The 21,593-nt window shown below is 40.5% G+C and overlaps 2 protein-coding genes across 2 annotated transcripts in view; one reads left to right on the plus strand and one right to left on the minus strand.

Annotated features, from left to right (window-relative positions):
* Window positions 1-1,173: 1,173 nt before the first annotated feature.
* On the minus strand, window positions 1,174-19,855 carry ZPBP2 (zona pellucida binding protein 2). The gene is made up of 8 exons (XM_060783147.2): window positions 19,750-19,855; window positions 16,953-17,030; window positions 15,391-15,516; window positions 12,757-12,918; window positions 9,407-9,625; window positions 5,999-6,084; window positions 4,016-4,193; window positions 1,174-1,271 (listed from the first exon to the last, which is right to left on the minus strand). The coding sequence occupies exons 1-8, from the start codon at window positions 19,853-19,855 to the stop codon at window positions 1,174-1,176; spliced, it is 1,053 nt and encodes a 350-aa protein (XP_060639130.2).
* Window positions 19,856-21,344: 1,489 nt separating this feature from the next.
* IKZF3 (IKAROS family zinc finger 3) overlaps window positions 21,345-21,593 on the plus strand; it is a 75,513-nt gene continuing 75,264 nt past the window's right edge. The window contains exon 1 of the mRNA XM_060781060.2: window positions 21,345-21,479. Within this exon, the coding sequence (XP_060637043.2) occupies window positions 21,473-21,479 (7 nt within the window). The 5' untranslated portion in view covers window positions 21,345-21,472. The remainder of the gene's footprint in view (window positions 21,480-21,593) is intronic.

Genomic DNA, 21,593 nt, shown 5'->3' on the forward strand with positions numbered 1-21,593 from the left:
TGGCAGTATATACTAGGCTTGGTTGATCCAAAATAAAAAAAATGGTTCAAAACTCATTTCAGATGTAGTTTGCGTTGGAATTGAATTCCAAATTTTTCTCGAAATTTTTTTGGAACTTTCCAAAATTTCTGAATTGCTCCGTTAATGGTGGATGCGATTGCACAATGTATGGGATTTCTAGTGTCTTCTTAGGCAACTTACAGCAAACAAACAAATAAAGAAACAGCCCTGCCCTTTTGGCCTTGGAAGATGATTTCACTACTTTGGGAAGGAGAGTTTGTGTTCAAAGACTGACTTTAATTGATGGGAGATCTAGTTCTTTTGAGGCAACGTGCAACACAAACTAAAAGGGACTAAGGCCAGAGAGACCAGCTACAAGGTTGGCTTTTTAAAATGTTGGAGTAAGTGCTTTAGTTCCTCCGTGTTGCTCCCACCTCGCCACTCACCCACATACACACTACCCTCATGGTGCCCACTCAACCCAAACCCCAACAGCAACAACACACAAGCGGCAAGGCAGGCTGTGCCCACTTCCCAGGCAGCCAAGCACGGCTGGTAACAGCCCTTCTCCCAGCCCTTCTTCCTTTCTGCTTGCTTGCTTGCCCACCGTGCTCTTCTTCCAACCTCCCTTCAACACAACCTCCCTTCCCTTAATCTTTGTCTTTGCCCTTTTCCCTTCCCTTCCCGGCTCTGAATGAGCCTCTGAGCCATATGCTCCCATTTATATACAGCAATGGCTGCCAGTGCCAAAACCCCTCCCCAAAACTTCTCCCCTGATGGGCTGGGAGGGGAGGCAAGGAGCCTCCCAGCAGGCTAGAGGGCTGAAAACTTCCAGATTTTTTAAATGCTTCAAAATCACTTCAAAAAGGTAACTTTAATGAAATTATTATGAGTAACGAGTAATCCAACGTGGCTCTATCCATGCCTAGTATATACCGTTTTCCATGGTAGTTTGGTTCCAGGACTTCTGGGTCTTTAAAATGCTTCGAAATCACTTCAAAAAGGTAACTTTAACGAAATTATTACAAGTAACGAGTAATCCGACGCAGCTCTATCCATGCCTAGTATATACCTTTTTCCATGGTAGTTTGGTTCCAGGATTACAGATGAAAATAATGGCACAGGAAAACTATGTGCAGCCACTTTTTCACTTTTATTTATATTTGATTTTATTTAACAGGATTTTGCTCCATAGTGTTTAATCCGGATGTTCGTACATTTCTCACAAAACACTTCATTGCTTGGACTATAAGTCCCAGGATCACAGGCCACTGCAAATCAAACGGAGAAGCACTGTAAAGTTGGAGAAAGCATGCAAAGGGCCCTAATCACTGAAATTCATACATATGCATATGTAAGCTGGGATTCTCCATTCAAAATGTAGTTACAAATGTAGTTTCATTGCCCAACTGACCCCTGAAACCCAATTTAAAAGCTAGCCAGATGTCCTGAATAATGGAGAATTATTTTGTGGCAGTTGAGTGGGTTTGGTTGGTTTTTAAAATAGGTTTCGGGATCATTCGCAGTTCAGTAAACTGCAAATGAATCACAATGAGAATATGAAACAGATTATCTAAATCTAATTTAGCGCATTGTAACTGATCAAGAAGGCACCTACCATTATGTAGGGGGCAATATAGAAAAGCATTCTTAAACATTTGTCTAATCTTTGTATATAAGGAAAACAATGCTTCGGAGTTGTAAAATATTTGACTAATTCCTTTTAAAGCTGTCTAAAGGAAGTGGCTATTTCCACATCTTCTGGAGAAAAGCATTTGTTCCATAAAGTCTATAATTTAATTTTATGTGGACGCTAGCTGTGTAAAGTCAAATATTTGATTCTATTTATTAAATTCTTGGGAGCAGTCCAAGGATTCACAATAGCAAATCATCATTATAATAACAACAGCAATAACTGGAAGCACAACAGATTCCTAAGAGGCAGAGCACAAAGACAATTAAGAGCTTGCCCTGGCAGCTGCGGCTGTAGAGAAGCCTCTTAAAAGGCATTTGGTTTCTTGGAGAGGGAGAGAAAGAGAACATTCTTTATCATTTAACAGCAGATAAGTATAATTACTGCTTTTTATGGTGGAAATAGGGAAACCTTATTTCTCGCCTGTATCCTGTTCACATGTTTCCCATTGACAACTGAATTAATCTTCATTTTTTTTTAAAAAAACTTAAAATATTATTTAAATCTGTTGTGTTTTGTTTCCCCATCCCAAAAAATAAATACTTAAACATATAGTTATGTTTAAACTACAAGGAACTATAGCAAAGGTAAAGGTTTCCCTTGACATTAAATCTAGTTGCATCCAACTCTGTGGGGTGGTGCTCATTTCCATTTCTAAGCTGAAGAGCTGGCATTGTCCATACGTCATGTGGCCGGCATCACTACATGGAGCACCTTTACCTTCCTGCCTAAGCAGTACCCATTGATCTATTCACATTTGCATGTTTTTGAACTGCTAAATTGGCAGACACTGGGGCTAACAGCGGAATCTCACCCAACTCCCCAGATTCAAACTGCTGACCTTTTGGTCAGCAAGTTCAGCAGCTCAGCAGTTTAACCTGCTGTGCCACCAGGGGGAACTATACTGAACTATACTGAATAGGGCTGGGCAACCACGGAAAAATTTGTTTCTAAACTCGATTCGTTTTTAGGGGGGTTTTGCGTTTCGATTTTTAAAAGAATTCCGAAATTTTCCTTTAAAAATGTTCGAAATTTACTAAATTTTGGAAATTACGAAACAATTACGAAACAATAACGAATCAATTCGTTAACGGCGGACGCGATGGCGCAATACGCTAAAAAAACCTCCAAATGGGACAGGGGGAACTTCTGAAGCTTCCCTCTCCCTCTGTTGTTGACTGTTGGTGCGATAATTATATATTTTTTTCACTGAGAAAACAAACAACAACTCTAAAACTTGCACCAGACATGCGGAAATAATAACGAAACGATTTCGAAACAATTACGAAACAATTACGAAACGAATTAAAAATTCGTTTCGTTTTTTAGTTGTTCCTGAATGGTTCAAAATCGCTTCGTTATCAAAAAAAATAACGAATTAATAACGAATTACGAAATTAATGAACGAAATTGCCCAGCCCTAATACTGAAATATTATTAGACCAGTAACTATACTGAAATATTATTCTTAAAGACTGCATTTCATGCACCGCTATTTTAAAGTGAACGTGGCATCTTGATTCTGATACTTGAGTCCTGCAGCAACCAGTATTTATAAGTTTTATATCAGAGAGAGATCCCATGTAAATGTCATTTAAATGTGGCTCCGACTGAATTAGGGCAGTTGCCTAATCTGTTTAATAGGGAAGTAGAATTGATTCAGGAGGAAGAGGAGAGTTTTTGTCTCTCTGTCTCCACTCACCTACACCCTGGGGCAGCTCAACCCATTATGCAAAGTAAGCATTTGCAATATAGTTGATTTTGCCCAGGAGTGCTCTTGAGGCTCTCTTGGGGGGAAATAGACCTTGACATATGTGAGCTGTAGTTATTGGGATGTATAGTTCACCTACAATCAAAGAGCATTCTGAACTCCACCAATGATGTAATTGAACCAAATATGGCACACAGAACTCTTACGACGAACAGAAAATATATATCAGTGATGGGTTGGGGGAGCGCCAAAATACTGTTTGCTTACTGTTGAAAATTACCTAGGGTCACCTCTGCATATAACCCAGAATATAAAAGCAGATAATCTACAATATCTGCTTTGAACTGGGTTATCTGAGTCCACACTGCCATATAATCCAATTCAAAGTGGACTTTATAGTGCTGTGTCGAAGGGGGCAGAAGGCTTGGGATTAAAGGATTCTAAGAGAATATGCTCACTTGGCTCACCCAAGGCATTGGCCAAGTTCACCGAGCTGTGTTTGCTTGCAAAAAAATATATCCAGAATTGCATTATAGAAAGGATAAAACAACTATTTCATTCTGATTGCCTGGGAGAATAGTGTGTGGTTGAGAAAACAAACAAACAAATACCACAACAATTTGCGCAGTCACTGTGAGTGATGTCATTTTTCCCAAACCCTGGGCGACAGTTGTCCAGACGAGTGACTTGGAAACTATGATCAATGTAACGGATTGGGGGCGTATTCAGATAGTTTTCCTTCAGGAAGGCCTCCTGCCTGCGGAAAAACTCTTCTATGAGCCATCGAGCCTAAAGCGTACAGTGAAATGACAAAAATAACAATTTTGTGTTTGAACATAAATAAGTAAAGTAGAGTCTTGCTTATCCAACCTTCACTCATCCAATGTTCTGTATTATCCAACGCATTCTGCCTCCCACCTGGATCCATAGCTGGTTCAATACATTGCAATGTTTTGGTGCTAAATTCGTAAATATAGTAATTCCTACATAACATTACCATGTATTGAACTGCTTTTTCTGTCGATTTGTTGTAAAACATGATGTTTTGGTGGTTAATTTGTAAAATCATAATGTAGCATTGCACATGGAGACTATGACTCTGAAGTATATACAGAATAGCACAATAACAACAACAACAACAACAACAATAATGAGTGATAATAATATAAAAACTATTTATAGACCGCCCTGTCTCCCTGAAGGGACTCAGGGCAGTTTCTAACATATATGGCAAAAACTCAATGCAAACAAGAAAACATACTATAGTATACTTTAGAGCACATAAATTGTGGTTTCCTACACCAAATAGAGTCCCCTTAGCTCAATGTGAAATATTTGGCCACAGTAAAAAGTTTCTGAATGCCATCTAGTGGACTGTTTCAGACATTTACTCAAATCTGTTAGTAACAACATGCAGCGGTTACAGCAGACTCTATAGAAAATGCTTCAGCTATACTTGATAAAAAGGGAAAACAACTTGTTTAGTATTCCTGGCAAATGCTGTTTTATTATCAGTAAAAGTTTTATTTTTATACTTATTTCATATGCCTATATGCCTAGGGTCAAACAACAAATTCCCAGGTGGAAAGGGGTTGCAAGCGGGAAAAGATTAAGACACTCTGTTATATAGAGTAGGGAAACATCTATGACGCTCAAAGAATATGCTTTTTCTGCTGATTTCTTTGCTAGTTTGGGAGTGATCCTGGACTCATCGCTGAGCCTGGAACCCCAGGTCTCGGCAGTGGTCAGGGGAGCTTTTGCACAATTAAAACTTGTGTGCCAGCTGCACCCGTACCTTGGGAAGTCTGACTTGGTCACGGTGGTCCACGCTCTGGTTACATCCCGTATAGACTACTGCAACGCTCTCTACGTGGGGTTGCCTCTGAAGACTGCCCGGAAGCTACAACTAGTCCAATGTGCGGCAGCCAGATTACTAACAGGAGCGGGATACAGGGAGCATACTACTCCTCTGTTGCCCCAGCTCCACTGGCTGCCAATCGGCTTCCGAGCACAATTCAAAGTGTTGGTGTTGACCTATAAAGCCCTAAATGACTCTGGCCCAGTTTACCTGTCTGAACGGATTCTCCCCTATGAACCATCAAGGTTGTTAAGATCTTCTGGAGGGGCCCTGCTCTCGGTCCCACCACCTTCGCAATCACGTCTGGTGGGGACGAGAGACAGGGCCTTCTCGGTGGTGGCCCCTCTGCTGTGGAACTCTCTCCCGATAGAGATCAGATCTGCCCCCTCCCTCCTGACTTTCAGAAAGATGGTAAAATCTTGGCTCTGGAACTTAGCGTTCTCAGATTGATGATCGAATCAATAACTGTTGACCACAAGGCGGATGGTGGTGAATTTGTGATTTACCTTGACGAATTGGTTTTATGTAATTCTTGATCTGTATTTTAATGTGTTATTAATGTACTATGATATTATTATGCTTTAGTTTATTTGTATACTGATTCTCTGTTGTTAGCCGGCCTGAGTCCCTCCTCGGGGGTCAAGAAGACCAGGTTATAAAAGCTCTAAATAAATAAATAAATAAATAATTTTGCAGCCCACAAATGTTTATGGGCAAATGTGGAAAGAACTCTTACCTGTCGAATATGGCCATTGGTCACATCTTCACAGTCAGCAGGAATCTGGTGGCAAATAATGTCCCAGCCACGGGCAAATGGGTTTACTAAGAAACGGATAAATACATTAGTCTCCCTCTAAATATGGTGCTTTGGTTGTATATTCCTGCATCGCAGGGAATTGGACTACTTGTGGTATCTTCCAACTCTGTGATTTATTTATTTATTTTTAAAATTATGTCTAAAATTCCTACACAACCACCAAAGAGTTAGGGATGGAATATTTTAACCTTGTTTATTCACAATTAAATCCCGTGAATTGCTGTGGCCTTAAGACAGTGTTTCTCAACCTGAGGATCGGGACCCCTGGGGGATTTGCAAGGAGCTGTCAGAGGAGTCACCAAAGACCATTAGAAAACACAGTATTTTCTGTTGGTCATTGGGGTTCTGTGTGGGAAGTTTGGGCCAATTCAATCATTGGTGGGGTTCAGAATGCTCTTTGATTGTAGGTGAACTATAAATCCCAGCAACTACAACTCCCAAATGTCAAGGTCTATTTTCCCCAAACTCCACCAGTGTTCACATTTGGGCATATTGAATATTCATGCCAAGTTTGGTCCAGATTCATCAATGTTTGAGTCCACAATGCTTTCTGGATATAGGTGAACTATATCCAAGTTTGGTTCAGCTCCATGGTTGGTGGAGTTCAGAATCTCTTTGATTGTAGGTGAACTACAACCCCCAAATGACAAAATCAATCCCCTCCCCAACCTTACCAGTATTCAAATTTGGAGGTATCAGGTATTTGTGCCAAATTTGGTCCAGTGAATGGAAATACATCCTGCATATTAGATATTTATATTACGATTCATAACAGTAGCAAATTTACAGTTATTAAGTAGCAATGAAAATAATTTTATGTTTGGGGGCCACCACAACATGAGGAACTGTATTAATGGGCCCTGGCATTAGGAAGGTTGAGACTATTGCTTTAAGGGAAAAGGGAAAGCAAGCCACAGATGAAGAAACTTCTACATTCATTTTTTACTATACCTTGGTACCATGGACAGCAACGGAAAGGCATTTGATTTCTACATTGGAACATTTTCCTCATTTACTGCTTTGATATGGAATCTTTATGCATTGCGCTGAATTCCAAAGCATGTGTAACAGTGCGTGTTCCATTCATGGTGTGTTCTAGTTAGGTCGTTAGGGCCACAATATTATCCCACATGAACAAAAAATTTAAAATAAATCTCATGGTTGTGTATTGCAAGAGGAGGTAAAAGGTTATGAGCAAATCACCTGGAAAGCTCGATCATCACTATTGTATAACTTGTGTGTAAAGAAGTGACAAGCGGAGTGCCACAGGGTTCCGTCCTGGGCCCAGTCCTGTACAAGATCTTTATTAATGACTTAGATGAAGGGTTAGAAGGCATGATCATCAAGTTTGCAGACGACACCAAATTGGGAAGGATAGCCAATACTCCAGAGGACAGGAGCAGGATTCAAAACGATCTTGACAGATAAGAAAGATGTGCCAAAACTAACAAAATGAAGTTCAACAGTGACAAATGCAAGATACTCCACTTAGGCAGAAAAAAACGAAATGCAAAGATACAGAATGGGGGACGCCTGGCTCGAGAGCAGTACATGTGAAAAAGATCTTGGAGTCCATGTGGACAGCAAGTTAAACATAAGCCAACAATGTGATGTGGTGGCAAAAAAGCCAATGGGATTTTGGCCTGCATCAATAGGAGCATAGTGTCTAGATCTAGGGAAGTAATGCTACCCCTCTATTCTGCTTTGATTAGCCCACACCTGGAATATTGTGTCCAATTCTGGGCACCACAATTCAAGAGAGATATTGACAAGCTGAAATGTGTCCAGAGGAGGGCGACTCAAATGATCAAGGGTCTAGAGAACAAGCCCTATGAGGAGCGGCTTAAGGAGCTGGGCATGTTTAGCCTGAAGAAGAGAAGGCTGAGAGGAGATATGATAGCAATGTATAAATATGTGAGAGGAAGCCACAGGGTGGAGGGAGCAAGCTTGTTTTCTGCTTCCCTGGAGACTAGGACATGGAACAATGGCTTCAAACTACAAGAAAGGAGATTCCATCTGAACATGAGGAAGAACTTCCTGACTGTGAGAGCTGTTCAGCAGTGGAAATTTCTGCCCCGGAGTGTGGTGGAGGCTCCTTCTTTGGAAGCTTTTAAACAGAGGCTGGATGGCCATCTGTCAGGGGTGATTTGAATGCAATATTCCTGCTTCTTGGCAAGGGGTTGGACTGGATGGCCCATGAGGTCTCTTCCAACTCTTTGATTCTATGATTCTATGTTGCAGCACCCAATAATTCCCTTAAGCATTTCAATGTTTTTTAATACAAACTACGGCTTGTCTGTTACTAGTTGTTCTTTCTGTGCAGGTTTGATGGCATGATTGCTACATTAGCAAGTGTGCACTATGGCCCTAAATGCCTGCCCTAATACAGAATTCACTATTGCAACTCATAATACTACTACAAAAGAGGCATATCTTCTGGAAATATTGGTAATGTTCATCATGCTTGTTAGAAACCGCATGCATGTTTTATTCCTCGGTGAGCCCTTTCCCATGAAGTTATTAACAATCACAACATATAAGAACTCTACATGTTACAGCTGAACCCGACAAGTCTTAGGTGAAATTTAAAAAATTTCAACTTCTGAGGAATCCTCACATAAGATGGCAAGAGCAATAAGTGTGAGATTACTATTCGTACAGAGTGCATCACCAAAGAACTAAAGTAAGCTTTCAATTCCTGGGGTTGTCTAAGGGAGGTCTTCTGGAATAGATCATGGAAATCCTGGAAGGTCTTAAGTCTTCATACTTTTCCTATGATAAGCTGAGACCCATCATTGTCATGACTTATTATGTACATGCAACTAGATTTTCCAAAGGAAATGACAGTTTTGATGGGACTATATCATGAGTAAGCAGGTAATTGAGAATGCAGAAGCAATGCTCATGGGACCTTTCCATACAGTTCTTCCCTCACATGGTTCCCACCACCCAGGATTGTCAGGCATCCCAGATTTTAAGGAAAAGTCTCATATTTTGGGAAAATTTCTGGCATCCCAGGGGATCACTGGATGGGTTGTCCTTGGCCAATGAGGGTCCCATTCCCTTTATCAAGGTGAAGAGGGAGTGGCGAGATGTCAGTTGCCGAGGAGGAGGAGCTCAGATGAGGGCGGGAGAGAAAGGGGTGGGGCCTCATTGGTCAAGGCCCCAGAAGTCCCACCCCCAGAAGTCCCCATTTGGAAGGCCTGTCCATCTCCCCTTTGTTGGCTGTCCCTTATTTTGAAGGCAGACATCTGGCAACCCTGCCACCCCTACTCCTGAAAACCAAAAGTCATGAGCAAATAAACTTAACAATTCACCTTCTATTACCTTGAAAAACAATGAACAGCTCAGTTCCTATCCCGTGTTTGGGTCGCTTGACAGAGTGACATTTGTACGATGTGTCGGCGATATGACACGTCAGGTAGGAAATCAGATTATTCAGAATTTTCTTTAGCTCTTCAAAGAACTCGTCATTTGCCAATAAGTTGCATGCTTTTGTTTCGAAGTGAACAGACATTCGGTACGTATAATCTGGTTCACGATATGCTAGAAGATAGAAGGATGCAGAAATGTGAGTGAATCTAAACATCACACAATGTTATTTATTATTATTTATTATTGCAGTTGTTAATCATAGCTAGAACCCTGCTTGGTCTTTGTGTATCTGTAAGTGGACTTATGTCTGCAAGAATTATAATTGCATAGTTGCATGCATCCATATACAATGGAGGATTTCAGTTGCGTTACCCGGTAGCAGAGACATCAAAGTGCCCAATGTGCATTAGTTCCTGATGCCCATTGGCCAATGAACCAATGCAGAAGGGACTGGTACATAATGGGACCAATGCACAACCTAACTGATGTGCACAATGGATCAATATGTATTGCATTGGCCCTAACGCAATATGCATCAGCCCCAATGGGAACTGGGCACAGCAGGCTTTTGCTTGTGTCCCATTATGTTTTTTTGCAAAGTATAACCCAGTTTCTTAGTGCCTCTGCTACTTAGCGAAGTATACATAAAGATACGGATGGTTGTTGTTGTTCATTCATTCAGTCATTTCCAACTCTTCGTGACCTCATGGACCAGCCCACGCCAGAGCTCCCTGTCGGCTGTCACCACCCCCAGCTCCTTCAAGGTCAATCCAGTCACTTCAACGATCCCATCCATCCATCTTGCCCTTGGTCGGCCCCTCTTCCTTTTTCCTTCAATTTTCCCCAGCATCATTGTGCTTCATCTTTATCTCTACTATCCTTCCCTCCAGTGAGCAGTCAGGCTTTATTTCCTAAAGTATGGACTGGTTGAATCTTCTCGCTGTCCAAGGCACTCTCAGAACTTTCCTCCAACACCACACTTCAAAGGCATCTATCTTCCTTCGCTCAGCCTTCCCTATGGTCCAGCTCTCACATCCGTAGGTGACTACGGGGAATATCATTGCTTTAACTATGCAGATCTTTGTTGCCAGTGTGATGTCTCTACTCTTCACTATTTTATCGAGATTGGTCATTGCTCTCCTCCCAAGAAGTAAGCGTCTCCTGATTTCCTGGCTGCAGTCTGTATCTGCAGTAATCTTTGCACCTAGAAATACAAAGTCTGTCACTGCCTCCACGTTTTCTCCCTCTGTTTCCCAGTTGTCAATCATTCTTGTTGTTATACATAAAGATACATATGGTAATAGGTCAAATAGGATTCTCCCAATTATTTATTATTTTCTAGCACCTATAATAACTAGGAATTATGCACAAAAGACCTAGGCTGTGCCACCTCAAGGTTACAACTTTAGAAAAGTTACTTTTTCAAACCTCAGTCATAATATTTGACCAACTGATGACACCATTTGTTAATCACATTCTGAATTTAGTCTGATCGGAACTACTGCTTTTAAAAAAGACTATACCGAATGTAAAGTTTTCATTTTGGTTGCAAACAGGCAAGCTATAGAAGGCATATGGAGTCTTTCTCGATGTTTAAAAAGATTTTCACCTTTTCCATGTTAGGCATCATCACCATTTCACATGGGGATGACGTCTAACATCGAAAAAATGAAAATCAGGGTGAGAAATTTTTTAAAAATCAATAGATTTGTTTCTTTTTATAACCCTTTGGTTTTGAAACAGTTACAAGTGACTTGACAAGAGTCCTCCTTTTATGATCACTTTTCTTCCGATCCAGATTTTCATTCTTATCCACCCCCATCCTGTCTTCTAAATCCCACCCACAAGGGAAAAAGTTAGTCCACATACATTTTTCCAATGCAGGAGGGAGGAAAGGCAGGTTGTGATAGAATTTTGACAAAATGGTTCCATAAAGTATCTAGACCATGACTGTAAACCTCTGCCATAGATTGTAAATAGAATACCTACTTGTATATTTTACACAGGTTGAATACCCCTTACTGGAAAAGCTTGCACCAGAAGTTTTTTGGATTTCAGATTTTGGAATACCTCTCCATAAATAAGTCTAAGCACAAAATTCAGTTATGTTTCTTGAAGGTTTGGAGGCCACAGTTATGGATTTTGATGTGACATGAATAATTTGGGGGTCATTCCCTGGCGGCAGTTGCCCTGGATTCCACCACTGCACTTTTCTCATCCAGTTATTCAAAAAGATTAGAAATGGCATTGAGGGGGAGAAAGTTGAGCAGATCTAGCGTTTCTTTTGGGTTCTCCCTGGACAGACTAAGCTTCTGCCTTTCACTAGTCAGAGAAGAGGATGTTACAAGAGTTAAAGTGTAGTGCTTCCATTGACTTGCAAGTAAGTAGGGGCTGCTGGTTAGCACAGCTGGTTAAAAACTGCCAGCTACAGAAAATCTTGCTGATCAGAAGGTTAGACGTTCAAGCTGCAGGTGGGGTGAGCTCCCGCCATCAGCCCTAGCTTTCTGCTTACCTAGCAGTACAAAAACAGTGATGTGAGTAGATAAATAGATACCGCTTTGCAGGGAGGTAAAAGGCGCCCCTGAAGACATACTGGCAATTCAATCAGGAAGGACAACAGACTCCTCTGTGTGGAAAAATGAGACAACAGCACCTCCCCATGACAGAATCAGGCACAGCCTCCAGACGCCGGAAATGAAAAGAGGGAAGCCTTGCCTCTATCTATGTGCTTTTAAATTGTTTGTAAATTGTATAGCGGCATTTACCATAAATATATTCTGTAATCCCTCAGGGAGTCCCTTCAGGGAGATAAAGCGGAATATAAATAAAATATATTATTGTTATTATTATTATTATTATTATTCAACACATTTTTTATTAATACATGAGTACTTAAAGTAATTTTATACCCAATATTTTAAATAATTTGATGTATATTGAACTCTCACAAAGCAAAGGCATTGCTATCTCAACCATCTCAATTTTTTTGGATTTTTGAGTATTTCATATTTCAAAATTCCAGACAGGAGATGCATGGTTATACATTTAAAATGACACTGAACAACAACTAGTGGTGTTAACATCTTAAAGATTTTCCTTTCAAGACATAAGAGGATGTGTAAGGACGCAGGGTCCTTAGGGGACTGTATACTGCTGAATATTCAAACATATTTTGTTTATCAGGTTTTTGTTTAGGGTTTGAGACCCACATTAGATTGAATAGGTTCTGTCGACAAAACAGTGAAACTGGTATGACTGAGGGTGGGAGCTAAAAGGAATACAGGAATTATTTATTTCCTTACCGTAAACCATAAATTTATATGTCTTGAATCTTTCCTGTTCTGCTTGCAAGTCATTTCGAAAAACTCTGTAAGAAAGTGTGCAAGTATAAGATCCGGACATGCGCGCTCTAAAACCAAGCACCATCAATTTTCCAGTTGCCGTGAGATTCACATAGCTTTTTCCTAAAACAGAAATAAATACACAACATGAGTCTATAATCTCTATGTTCTAAACCAACAGCGAGAGTGCAAGGAATCAGCTAGAGCACGCTTCAGTTTTGCATCTTAGACTGGAATGGGAGTAATGTTCTGTGGGCATGAAAATTGATCTGTGAGGAGAGAAATTAAAAGAAATAATCTTAGGACAGAACTTGGAAATAATAATAATAATAATAATAATAATAATAATAATAATAATAATAATAAAATTTATTTGTACCCCACTACCATCTCCCCAAAGGAACTTGCGGCAGCTCATAGAAGCACTTTAAGTGCTTTACATAAAACAACAATACATAAGCATATAAAGCAACAACGTAAGTCTACAAAACAATGAACACACATAAACCCCATCTAATAAAACTCTAAAATTCATAAAATGCAGTAAAATCTGCGAATAAGACTAGCTGTCTACAATTGACAATCTAAAATACTGGATAGAAGCAATTGCTAGGTCCTCAAATCAGACCATAAATTATACAAAGTCAAAGGCCTGTCTTAAAAGCCATGTTTTTAAACTAGCCCAAAAGGCCTGGAGAGTGGGGGATAACTAATTTCTCTAGGGAGGGTATTTCAGAGCCAAGGGCTATCATTGAGAAGGCCCTTTCTCTCATCCCCACCAACTGTGCTTGAGATGATGTTGAGAATGAGAGAAAGGCCTCCCCGGCAGATCTCAAAGCCCATGCCTGTTCATAGAAGGAAGATGCGGTCTCGAAGATAGGTTGGACCCAAAGTGTATATGGCTTTATAGATGATAACCTGCGCTCTGAATTGGATCCGGAAACTTATTGTAAGCCAGTGGAGCTGCTTTAATAGGGCCATGGAGTGCTTCCTATAGCTAAGCCCAGTTAGTAATCTGGTTGTTGAACTTTGCACTAACTGCAGCTTCCAAGCCATCTTCAAAGATAGCCCAATGTAGAGTGTATTACAGTAGTCCATTCTGGATTTACTCAAAGTGTGGACCACTATGGCCAAGTCAGGCTTTTCGAGGTACGGTTGCAGCTGGCACACCAGTTTTAAATGTGTGAAGACCCTTCCAGTGTCAGCGCTGAGTCCAGGAGGAGCCCCAGACTGTGGACCTGTGTCCTCTGGGGGAATGTAACCCCGTTGAGCACAGGTTGCCACCCTATACCCTGATCACTGTCGTGACTGACCAAGAGGACCTCTGTCTTGCCTAGATTAAGTCTCAGCTTGTTGGACTTCATCCAGTCCATCATAGCTGTCAGGCACCAGTCCAGGATCTGGGGAGCTTCCTTGGAATTAGGTGGAAAAGAGTAGTAGAGTTGTGTGTCATCTGCGTAGAGGTGGCATTCAACTCCAAACCTCTGGATGACCTCTCCCAGTGGTTTCATGTAGATATTAAAAAGCATGGGAGAGAATAGAACCTTGTGGGACCCCACAGGTCAAAGGCCAGGGATCCGAGCAAGCATCCCCCAGCATCACCATCTGGGTACGGTCCCCCAAGAGCTCAAAGTGTGTATTCCCCTTTCTCTTTCTGCAACAAAGGTGTAATGGAGTTACCTTTTGAAAGCATTACAATAAATGCCAGCCATCTTTGGTGTAATGGTTTCGACTGCGCTTTCTTTAGTTCTTTTTAAAGAACACGTAAGCATAAGCGACTTTCCCACCCAACTTGAGCTGAACTCATTCTCTGATCAATCTTAAAAGGTTTGAAAGCTGTCAAAAAGTATTGTGCAGCAGAGTGAGCCATGGAACAAGTTAAACATGCATTTTTTAAACATAATTTCCCAAGCTCTGCCAAAGCGTTAAGAAATTACACAATTCTGGTCTACCCAAATGCAAGAGAAAACAGAAAAGACCAACTATTCAATGAAAACAGAAGAATCCAAATACTTTAAACTATTCTTTAGTGTATTCAACTTGAAAATCAGGAGTGGGGGAATATATTATAGCATATCCATGAAACTGCTGAGTCAAAGGCTTTCAATGACTGATGGTAGTGACTAACATTCCCCATTCCATTATAAATTACAATATATTGTGGAGTGACATCATTTTGGGGGTTATTTTGACTCACGGCAGCCACTTCCTCCGAAAATATTCATTTAGAAGAATTTTACAACTTGTACAAGAATATTACCTTTCTATCAGGCTGCTGTATGTGAGAAACTTTAAAGGGTTTTTAAAAAAGAAATCTGGCTCTTCATTCCATACAAATGCCATCTTTGCCACCCACACGAAACCAATGCATTATTTGGCCTTTTTAAAATCATACTATCTTAAATCTGATTTTAAAAACTTCAGCTCATGACCACAATAGATTCGGAAGGCTAAACTTTTTAGTTCATAGCTTTATATTGAAGAAACCTGTCAAGAATTACTTCTCTTCTACACCTTTTTCTATTTCTTATTCTATCAAAAAGGAAAGGTTCCCCCCACCCCATGTTTTTCTGATTGTTCCGTAGCACAACTCACCTTTTAGAATCTGTCCAGTTGGCCCAATCCATAAATAGGTGGGGTCAATGACTTCATTTTGTGAAAGGGAGATATCCATGCAGACTAGAAACGGGCTATTTCTGTGCACTTTGACATAGACATTCACTGTGGAAAAGAAAGCAAAAAAAGGTATAATTATACAGAATGTCTGAACCCTATGAAAAGCAAAGGTCCCCAAATCTAGCCATGTTCCTGATATGCTGCTTTTCTGTGTAGGAGATTTAGTGATTTTTAAAAAATGGAAAATGACTCATTTTTCTGGAACAAGTATTGTGAAACCATATAGCCACATATAGATTTTCTACCTCAGTAAGAACTATACCTAAAGGGAAAACAAAGTCCATTCACTTGGTGCTTTAGTTGGTTTTATCTATCTTTTTCAAACTTGAAGTGTTATCTCTAATAATAATAATAGTAACAACAACAACAACAACAACAACAAAGAACTGGTGGGATCACAAGCCAGAAAAGGTTACAGAGAATGAAAACGCCAAGCTACTCTGAGACTTCTGAATTCAGACAGACAAGAGTTTGGCGTACAATACTCCTGACGTCACAATCGTGTTAAAAAACAAAGTATGGATTGTTGATGTTGCAATCCCAGGTGACATCAGGATTGAAGAGAAACAACTGGAAAAGCTGACACAATATGAGGAAATCGAACTGCAAAGACTCTGGCACAAGCCAGTCAAGGTGGTCCCAGTGGGATCGGCACACTGGGTGCTGTGCCTAAAGACCTTGGCCTGCACTTAAACACAATCAGCACTGACAAAATTACATTCTGCCAACTGCAAAAGGCCACGCTACTGGGATCTGCACACATTATTTGCTGATACATCACACAGTCCTAGACACTTGGGAAGTGTCCGACGTGTGATCCAATACAACAGCCAGCAGAGTGTCTGCTGTGGATTCATCTTGTTGTGTTAATAATAATAATAATAATAATAATAATAATAATACACATTTTTATATTCTACTTTCTCTCCCTGGAGGGCCTCATAGTGGATTACAGTATACACATATAAGGCAAACATTCACTGAACAAACAGCATACAATACACAGAGTGGTAAAGGCCTTCTCCTTCCATCTCTGGCATCTGGAGGCAATGCTCAACTCCAGCCATGGGGAGGTGCTCTTGTTTCATTTTTCTTTGCTGAGGAACCTGTTGTCCATAGACATCTCCGATCAAGTTGCTGGCATGTCTGCTTGGGGAGCCCTTTTACCTTCCCACCAAGGCAGTACCTATTAATCTACTTGCATTGCATGCTTTCGAACTGCTAGGTTGGCAGAAGCTAGGGCTAACAGTCAGTTGAGCCAGAACTGTAATAGCATAGGTTTGCCTGTTATCTTGCATAAAGGAGGTTTTTTCCATTGACAAGCACATAGAAGCTTTGGGGTTCTTCTCTGCACATTGTTTGTCTTTTAAAATAATACAGACAAGAGGCTACTGTAAAATATCTCATTCGCTTATTTGTTAATTCTGTGCACATAAACGCTCTGCATTGTCAATGTTTGAAACAACAACAACAAAAGTTACCTTTATGGTTGGCGTTGCCATAAATGTAATTCTTTTTAATTAACTTAATAGAATGAGGTATCTTGTCCAGTCCATTTTCTGGTGCTGAGAAAACAAAAAATTGTAATAATTAGAGTGTTCGAATTGGAACATGAGAGGCTTGGGAGTCAAAGCCCTGGTTGTAGGAAGCTTGTTCCTCACTGGGTTGTGCTGATGATACTATTCACCCATCAATGCTTTCCTGTGTTTCTTGGATTAACACCTGGACAAAAAGGAATGGAAGTTTAATCCCAGCAAGAGGAAGCTATTATAGGTGGTTTTTTAAGTTCATTTAGCAGCTTTGAGAAGCTTGACTTAACCATAATACCAAAATAATGATTTAAGTAAATGTGTAAACAAATATGGGAAATAGACCATTCCTGTAACCTAAATGATCACATATTTCTGTTAGAGCACCCAGTGGCGCAGTGGGTTAAACCCCTGTCAGTGGTTCAAATCTGAGAAGAGCGGGTTGAGCTCCCTCTGTCAGCTCCAGCTCCTTTTGCAGGGACATGAGAGAAGCCTCCCACAAAGATAGTAAAACATCAAACATCCAAGTGTCCCTTGGGCAATGTCTTTGCAGATGGCCAGTTCTCTCACACTAGAAGCGACGTAGTTTCTCAAGTTGCTCCTGAAATTAAAAAAAAAACTTGTTTCTGTCATTGCTGATTTGTGAATAACGTTGGATCAAATATCCCAGCCCCTGCAAAGGAGAGAGGTATGGGTAATTCTAGTGTTCCCTTTGAAATGGGAACCAAAATCCCACATAGAAACGACTCTTCTGCTTCATGATGAAATATTGAAGGCAGTCCAGCTTCCACTTATTCCAAGTGTTTAAAACACACACGAATACTACAGCTACCTCTTCTTTCCAATAGATCTAACTTTTGATGGAGTTCTTTATTCCAGCTTTCACAACAATACACTGGAATCAGTGAACAAGTCATTTCCCATAGAAGCTTATCTGAACACCATATCAATCATCTCATTGGAGAACTACTGATAAACTTCCAAGGACAGCCTGTGGGGTTCAATAGAACATCCAAATGAAAAGAGGAATTGACTGGTTGCAGCCTCAGGAAATACAGATGTAGTTCTGCATCTCTCCTGTTGTCTTCCCAGGTTATATCTATATCTCGATCTCAATATAAACTTTATTCCAGAGCTTAGAAATGTTACATTTTGGAGCACAACTCTATTGACCAGTTACAGGCTAAGAGCCTCTGAAAATTGTACAATAAAGTAACGGTTGCAAATGTTGCCTTATGCAGTCAGTGTCGAATCTGGTAGAGAAAACCGCTTACTCAAATGAGTGGTTGCTGGATCATCAAAATGAACCCTGGGAAGAAAAAACTTCAGAGATGCTGTAAACATGAATAAAGTACAATAACAACAAAGCTGTGACCAGATGTTTCTCCCTCATCTTGACCTCGTCCATCAGGAACTCATTTCTAGTGTCAGAACATATGAAGGAACATATACACCACAGATGTATAACTCCATAGGTGTTATGAGGTATTTTCTCACCCAGCAGTCTGTACCAGTGCATTTTGGAATGCCCAAAGCTACAAGACATCACTTCTGGACAACAGTTTGGCCAATTTTTAGTATTTTTTAAAAACATCTTTTGTGTTTTAGGTAGAAGTTTAGGAGGATCATGGGATGCAAACCACTGCAGTTTGGGCTCATTTTGCATTGTTTGGGACAAAAAAAAATCACCCATAATTTCCTCCCAATAAACAAACAAACATAGAAGCTTTGATGGGTTCAGGGTCTGCATTTGAGGGTCCGAGGGCCTCCTTGAGGTTCATAGGTTGCATTTCCTTGCCTCTGGTATACATCATTCATTAGAGAAATAACCACAATATATTCCCACTCAAACTTAGTGATGCTTGGTGGCAGTGGGAAAATAAATCTATTCTAAGTTTTAGAATACTGTTTAGCTGGTATTGCACCACCTGATATCCATCGGAAAGTAACAGCCAGTAATGAAAGGATCAAGACATTGACATCTCCGGCCCATCCTCTAGGTTCGGATATCAGCCAGTATTTTAAATCAAGAAATAGCTTTCTAAGATCTACAGAGATACTTGCAGGAACACCTCAGCAAGCAAGAGTCCAAAAGTAGCAAGTTAAAACCCAGAACTTCGATCAGTGGCTGATACTGGATGCGAAACTCTCTCCTAAACACACAGAAGACTGGGCGACTTGGAAGGCGCTGAACAGACTGCGTTCTGGTACCACGAGATGCAGGTCCAACCTTAAGAAATAGGGCTACAAAGTGGAGTCCACAACATGCATGTATGTGGAGAAGAAAAAACCACAGACCACCTACTAAAATGTAACCACATGCACAATGGAGGACCTTCTTACAGTGACACCAGAGGCACTCAAAGTGGCCAGCTTCTGATCAAAGGAAATTTAGTATAATGCCAAGTTTTTAACTTTGTGGTTTTTATACATTATAACTGTAATCTCAATTTGCTTCTGACACGATAGATAGATAAATAAATAAATAGTATGGACTTTAAGGCACCCAATCAAAGTGCTAAAACCCACCCTCAAAATGGATTGTATGATTTGAGGACTACACCCTTGAGCAGATTCACATCACTGACGTTGGAGCCATCACCCATCATCTACATATGAATTCTTGGTTGGGAGGTCGCAGCAACATCTCAAATAACTCTAGTTTTTTAAAGAATGAAATGCCATCCTGAAGTATGTAGGGTGTGTGTGTGTGACATACCTACGAAGTGGTTGACCAAATGGTGATTACCTTCCTGGGTGTCTGTGGGAATGTGCATCATCTTTATCCCCAGAGCGAGGAGAAATTGTGGGGCAACCAACAGGAGAAAGGACAACCAACTGCTGCAACCTTGCATGGTGCAAGAGAGAGTCCATCCTTCCCACCTACTCAGGCCTGCTCAGCCCTTTGTCCATATGGAAGAGGAAAAGGGAAAGAGATGATGCCCTTCCTCTAGCCACTAAGGATTCTGATGGTCACACATTCCAACAGTCACCTCAATAGTGACCATGGCAACCTTTCCGCCACTGTGTTCTAGAGAGAGTTGGGATACTCTAGGACAGTGGTTCATGGAACCCTTTAGAAGACATTTACTTTCTGTAGAACACTAACTCTATCCCTGATTTGTTTAAGCAAAACAAATATTCTGGATCAATTTCCACAACTTCAAATATGTCTCTGAATTTTCTATACAATATCTAGATTTTGCGTAAATTTTGAGTGTGGACTCATATAACCCAGTTCAAAGCAGATAAATTCAATTATCTGATTTGATTATTTGGATGACATGGCAGTGAAGAGGGAGCCTAGGAGGCCTGTTGAGATATGAAAAACAACAGTTTGGCCCAAGGCAATCGTAATTTAAATTTAGGTGCCATATAATCCAGATCATCAAAGAAGATAATCCACATTGTGGACTCATATAACAGGATTATATGAGTCCACACTGCTATATAATCTGGTTCAAATAAGATAATGTGGATTTTATATGACAGTGTAGAAGGGGCCTGGATAGGGTGGCTATGGGGCCCCTTCTACACTGCCACATAAAATCCAGATGATCTGCTTTGAACTGGATTATATGGCAATGTGGACTCATGCTTTTATTGATGTTGTTATGGTTTTTATTATATGTTAATGTCTTTAATTGCATTTATGGTATTGTGGGCATTGAATTTTGCCCTGTAAACCTCCTTGAGTCACCTGTGGGCTGAGAAAGGCGGTATACAAATACAGTAAGTAAATAGAGAGAGAGAGAATCCAGTTCAAAGCAGATAATGTGGATTATCTGTTTTGATAATCTGAATTATATGGCAGTGTAGAAGGGACCTAAATGGGCTTTGAACTGAGTTTGCAGCCATCGAAACAAGCTGATCACAAAGGGGAAAGTGAAAGAAGGAGAGAAAAACAGGGACATTTTAAAAAAGCAACTGATAAAGTTGGATGACAGAGGATTAATTTGATCTTCTCTCCCAAATTGAAAAAGCTGGAGAGCATCCATTGATGACCCACCCCTGCCCTAAACACAAAAATAGGTGGAGGGACAGCCTTTCAGATCTGAGAGTAGTATTCCCAGAATGTAGCGCAGCCAGCATCACATTTTCTAGAAATGGGGCAGAGCACACAAAAAAATTGTGGTTCGCTTGCTGTTTTTGAATGAAGACTGGCGAAAGATTACTGGAATTCTCCCTTATAATAAATGAGTAATCTCAATGGTGGCTTTCTACCTCCAAAATGTGGTTTTGCACCAGATGTGCCACCTTTCCCCGCCACCTGACGGTGCTCTGTTCCCTTGCAACGCAGAACGATTTCCTGTCCCTGTCAAGCACTGGATTTGTGATATTGGTCATGCAAGCTAACAACTCCTTCTTGAAGCAGAAGAGAGGCTGGCTGGGAATCTTCATTCTTTCTGAAGTCCAGAGGAATCCCAGGACTCTGCAGAGAAACATCAGAATAACCTGCTACACTTAACAAAATGGAAGGTGAGAGATGTTTACTTGGTTGTATTTTAGCAAAACCTTTTAAATGCAAAAATAGTATATTTTTAGTTCACTACCAATCAGCTTCTGAAGTTGAATTTTCTTTCAAAGGTTTTT

Source organism: Anolis sagrei, chromosome 6 (assembly GCF_037176765.1).
Source record: "Anolis sagrei isolate rAnoSag1 chromosome 6, rAnoSag1.mat, whole genome shotgun sequence".
Classification (NCBI taxonomy): domain Eukaryota; kingdom Metazoa; phylum Chordata; class Lepidosauria; order Squamata; family Dactyloidae; genus Anolis; species Anolis sagrei.